At 29.7% G+C, this 6,128-nt stretch overlaps 1 protein-coding gene across 1 annotated transcript in view; it reads right to left on the bottom strand.

The window, feature by feature from the left end:
- LOC148281709 (neurobeachin-like) overlaps window positions 1-5,739 on the bottom strand; it is a gene marked incomplete at its 5' end in the record, with an annotated part of 431,612 nt that extends 425,873 nt beyond the window's left edge. Inside the window, one exon of the mRNA XM_088226282.1 lies at window positions 5,603-5,739. Within this exon, the coding sequence (XP_088082408.1) occupies window positions 5,603-5,739 (137 nt within the window). The remainder of the gene's footprint in view (window positions 1-5,602) is intronic.
- Between the last annotated feature and the right edge of the window lie 389 nt (window positions 5,740-6,128).

Here is a 6,128-nt window from a genome sequence, read left to right on the forward strand (position 1 = left end):
CGGAAAACGCATTAAATATAATAAAAGGGTAAAATGACAAATCTCCTTCTCAAAGTAAATCATTTGGTTAATAATTTCTAGAAATACTTAGCACTTTTGACGCGCGGCATTAATTAAAATATTCGCATGGGGATGTCGGCAATTTGCGGTTTTGGTACCGCATTTGTAATTTATACAATTTTGTGGTCAGGAAAAAATGTTACTTGCGTGTTTTTAACACCCGAAAACGTAATCGGATGCCAACTTTGGTTAAAAATTTATTATCCTTTTCGGGTCTAAGCCTTGATCTAAGGCTTGATTAAAATGACAGCTGCCAAACTAATATCACTAGTGCTGGGAAATTACTGATCACTGATCATGTACCGATCAAATCGATTTTATCAGTTTTTTCATGCAAACATGAAACTCCGAAAATTGATATAAAAACGCAAAAAACAAGCCTATTATAGTGATTATAAGACAATCGTTCACAAAAAATAAGACATTTATACTTTTTTTCATGAACAACATCAAATGAATGATTTTTTATTCGATCAATCCGAAAATTGATATAAAAACGCAAAAAACAAGCCTATTGTAGTGTGTTTAAGACAATCATTCACTAAAAAATAAGACATTTATACTTTTTTTCATGAACAACATCAAATGAATGATTTTTTATTCGATCAATCTGAAAATTGATATAAAAACGCAAAAAACAAGCCTATTGTAGTGTGTTTAAGACAATCATTCACTAAAAAATAAGACATTTATACTTTTTTTCATGAACAACATGAAATGAATTATTTTTTTATTCGATCAATTTACTTATTACTGTTATTATTGATCAATTTGTCCCATCTCCAACATTTTTGCAAAATGATGTAACCTTGTAAAAACGTCGTTAATAATTAGGTTTATTTTAGTTTTAAAGCTGATTTTGTATATTAATGTTTATTTATATGACAAGCATTGTTTAAACATTAAATTAACATGCCAGATACGAATGATTTTTCATATGTCAATATAAATCACTCCTTAGACTCAACTGTCATTCTAACCAAGCTATGTTTTAAGGACTCTAGCAGTGGCGAGCGGTTTTTTTAATATTTATTTACTAATTTTACAGAAACAAACAGTTAACAATGATAGAAAAACATTAAAAAAAATATACGGTTTAAAGGCAGACCAGTGAAGTTTTGAAATAAAAAACATACATATTAAATTGTGTTACAACAAAAGGGTGTGATTGTATGTATTTGTATGAGAGTAAATTTAGTGTAGAGGTGTGTTTGTGTGTATTTGTGTGGGAGTAAGTGTTCAGGTGTGTGTAAGCACTTTTACGGGTTATCTCTAAAAAATGCTCATTAATTTGTACCATATAAGTAAATAATATCATTATAAATGGCTTTTTTTCTGTGATTCTGAGAAAATCAACTAAAAAAAACAATTAGTATTAACTTCGCGAAATACGTAGCTTTATTCTACACTATTTTAATACAACACTTGTACAAAGTCCATAAAAAAATACCACAACAACATAAATATTTTCATAGATATTTTCATTGTGATTGAAATGTTAAATGTCACTGGCCGATTCCTTTTAAAATGAATAATGCAAAACACGGTCACTTCAATATGTCGACGGTATCAGATCAAAGAAAAATGGTCCACCGGAAATAATGTTCCAAATACTAGTTTCCAAATAGAGAATCTTGAAATAATATTTCTAATCTGCAAGCTTGTTTTAGTACTAAACAACGGCGACCGGTTGAAGATGTAAAAATATAGTATTCTTTTTTGTATGGAGGAATAAGCTGAGGTAATTGGCTAGTCTCGTCGTTCAGTGAAAGCGGGCTGGGCGCACTTTATGAGTGTTTTTTGTAGGAAGATACTAATAAATGGCGGCGGTGATTTATAATAAATATCAACTATTTAATTTATTTTCCCATCAACATAGTCACTATAAAACATTATTATCAAAAGTAAAATATAATGGTAAGCTGTGCATAATCGCTTATTTGGATATTCGCCTCTGGTATCTGGGGTCCTACAGATAGCATATTTTTAATACTTTTTTGCTATCATATTGATTTAATTTTCCGCATAATCCTACCCAATAATGTTAAGAATATATCAAAATTATGAAAATACATATTTTTTCAATAATAATACACTTTTGTCTTTGCTTCCCCCCAGTGCAAATGCAATCTTCACAATTCATCGCTCTACGCTTCAATAATCTTTGGTGGCTTTTTTCTAGCCATAACCACAAAAATCCGGGTTTTATGATTTAGATTTTTACATGCGTTCCCCCTCCCAACACCCCGCTGTACCGCCTCGCTATCTGGTAGTGAGAATTTAGATCAGTGCTGTTCAACGTATCACAGTGAGTGCAGCGTGATGTCATATAACATCATCTCGAAACAGTATTTCATGATAAAATGTATGAATATCGCAGAAAACTGAAATATTATGAAACAGTTTTATAAACACTATCAGAATAGGGTTTTTTCAACTTTTCTTTTTAAATATTTTTATATAAGCTAAAAAATATGATGGTAACAGTACTAACATTTTTTCCGTGTGACGTCGGGTATATTTTCTACAATCGAGGCGTTTCGCGTTTAATGGGACAAACGGCACATATTACGTTACCGCGCCATACTTGTACGTAATGTTTGTTAGAAGCGCACTCGGCGGGATGACGCGTGACGTCAAAGTTACGTGACGCCAACTTCGAGCCGTTTTGCATGTACTTATTTTTAAACCCGAAAATTATGAATGAAAACTAGTTTTTTAAACATTGATAGTTATATTATTAGAATCGTAAAATCCGATTTAAATATTAAATATGCATACTTTCAACGTTATTCCTGATTTGTGAAAATACCGTATTATTGATTCAATTTTATACATAAATATTACGTGTTGAATTATATTCAAATATATTCAATTATATTTCGTTCGTTTTCAGTAAACAGTCAGAAATGCCCAATGTAAAAACGCAATGATTGTATTATGTGTTTAGTGCCATCTAGTGATTGACATTATAAACTTTTTCATTTAGCCGGGGCGCAAACCACGCCAAAGAGGAATCTTAATAATTTAAATAGCAGCCATGAAAACCATCTTAAGCCTTTGAAATCTGAATTCAATCCGCCTGTTATAAAATAACATTTGATGCTTGATAATAAATCGTCGGTTGGCGTGCGTTACCGCCAGTTTACAAATTTGATAGCAATTATATTTTCATTTTTAACTCTGATTGGATGTTTCCTAATCAATAGTAGGCGAGCTTTCTGAAGAAGGACAGTACCACAGACCGGAGTAAATAATGTGTTATACCCGTATGCAGAGACAAAACTTAAGGTGAGGAAAGTACATTCTAATTTCAAATGCAGAGAATAACCCGAAGGTGAAGACAATAGAATGTACTCTCCTCACCTTAAGGTTTGTCTCTGCATACGGGTATTAGATTCGATTTTAAAAAGAGTTTTTTAAAATCGCACTTTTCCCTCCTTCATTTCTTTTCAGTAACATTTTCTTGTATATATGGGATTTTTGTTTACTATTTTTAAAAAATTCTTTTTAAAATCGCACTTTTCCCTCTTTCCAATTGTTCCAAGAAGCTAAACTTTTAGCTCTAAGACAAATATATTGTTTTCAATGTTTAAAATATATATTTAAGAACCAAAATTTATTTACAAGTAGTTCAAATAGATCAAGTCAAAGAAGGAATTGTGTGTTAGAAATATCACATTGTAAAACGAGGCTTGCACAGAGACGTGCATATTTTATGGGCCCAAAAATGTTTAATTCTTTTTTTACTGATAATATTTCATTGATTCCAAACATTCAATATTTTCCTTCTTTTAAAAAACATGCACTTTCCTGGATTCAAACTAAAGATATGAACTTTTTTTTTCTACGATATATTTTGTTGCCCTTTAATAATAAGGAATATTTTTGTGTTTTTTAAAAATATTTTTTATTTCCTTTTTTAATTACTATAAAAAAAAAACACATTATCTTTTACAGAATATTTTATTTTTTCTTTCTTATGTTATACAAAAATATTTAAACTGTCCATTGTTAATTATAGGAGCAAAAATTTAGCAACATTTTCTTGTATACCCACGAACAGGGTATGCCTTTGTGGGATTTTTTGTTTACTATTTTTCTATTAATATGTATTTCGTTGATATGTAATTATGCTTTATTTTTTTAATGCTCTGTTTTATTATTATGTTTATTGTAAGAAAACAAAAAAATTTAAATAAAAAATAAAATCTCGTGGAAAAAAACGATTTAGTAGATTGGCTGATTTAGCACATGATTTAGTACATGATTTAGTAAAACGATTTAGTAGATTGGCTGATTTAGCAGATGATTTAGTAAATGATTTAGTAGATGCACGCTGACCGACTGAACTCTGAGGTTTGAACGTACATTAGGTCTCAAAGGGTGTTTTTATGTTAGTATGAAATATAAATACCAGTTGCAAATACATACTTCAATCCATATTAATAAATATTTTATTTTTTTATGAAAACATACATAATATAGGCATGCTGAATACAGGCATAAAGGATAAATTATTCTAATCCGTCAAGCCTGTTCCAACTCAGATATTAACAAACAAAAGTAACGAAACACATTAAAGTTAAAATAAATGTACGCCATATATCTAGCATACATTAATTTTTTTTTCATTTATAAATTTATTGCAAAAAAAAAAATATATACATACTTAATAACAGGGAAACTATATAAAACCAATTAATGTAAAATGAAAACGGAGTGTTCTCTGTTTATGATAGTCTCCATCTAACATGGCACAGCCTGTTCTAAGATGGAGATTTTTTATCTTTAGAGCGTAAGTAGTCCTATACTAATAAAACAATAACATAAAAACTAAAACTACTTAATGCCTAGCTAATCAAATGTAAGAAATTAAAAATCATTATTATACAAATATAAAGTATATATATGTGCCAAGAATACATGTTACTTAAACATAAATAATATAGTACAATATATAATAAAACAAATATAAAGCAATGAAATACATAAATATATAAATAATATGTGTACCAATTACATAAAGTACTACGTTTATTGATTTACATTTTTTTTTTTTTAAATCTCTCGCTACACTATTTATATGTGCAGTTTTTTTTTTTTTTAAATTTGTTTTACATTTTGAGTCTTTTATAGTTGGCAATAAATCATTAAATATTTTTGGAGCAATTACATTGTATTGCTTTTTACCAAAGGCGGTTGATACAAATGGGACAATACAGTTAATTTGTGTTGCTGAACGAGTGTTTATATTTTGTTGGGTTCTTTTGACCTCACATAATTTATCATAAAATTACTTGATACAATATCATTCCGAACATATGTAAGTCTTGGTGGAAGACTAAAATGCTCATTGCATTAAAGAACATTGCAAAACTTACCTCTATATCTCTTAATGCCTAATGCTACCTACAATTTTAAAGATCTAACTAAATAAATATATTTACGTATGTATCAAAACTACTTCCCCTTCTGTGATAACTTAAAAGAAAACGGATTTTTTCCTTAATTAAGTAATAATATAGCAAATGGCACCTACCTCTTGGTCGACCTTCCGGAACTCTGGATCCTCTTCATCCACCTCAAAGTACAGCTCCGTGGAAGTGATGGAGACAGTTCCTGGAGCCACCAGACCTGGTGCAATGAGCCTCGCCTTGCTGCTTATATTCACTGGACCTACAAACAATTGCATAATCATTTATATATTTTTTTATTTCAATTACATTTTCATACTCTTATCGACATAGGTATTAAAAGACATGGACATTAAACTTACAGTTTTGGCTAAAAAAATAGTTTTTTTATTACTGCAATTATATATTACAAGAATCGAATCTAGGACTCATGTGCATGAAGCGAGTCCTTCGTGTTTTTTTAATGGTAATAAATTGGATGCTGAATTCCATTGCTTACAAGGTTGATATGAAATATGAATTTAATAGTCCTTTACTATGACTATACTTCAAAGTTCCAATGGATTGGCCACTGATTTTTATGTTAAATTCAAGTAACAAATGATCAAGATATGCATGCAGTAATCGAAACAAAATGTGATTGAAAAAATA

Source organism: Micrasema longulum, unplaced genomic scaffold, assembly GCF_059751315.1.
Source record: "Micrasema longulum isolate JH-2025_06_02 unplaced genomic scaffold, ASM5975131v1 h1tg000418l, whole genome shotgun sequence".
Taxonomy (NCBI): domain Eukaryota; kingdom Metazoa; phylum Arthropoda; class Insecta; order Trichoptera; family Brachycentridae; genus Micrasema; species Micrasema longulum.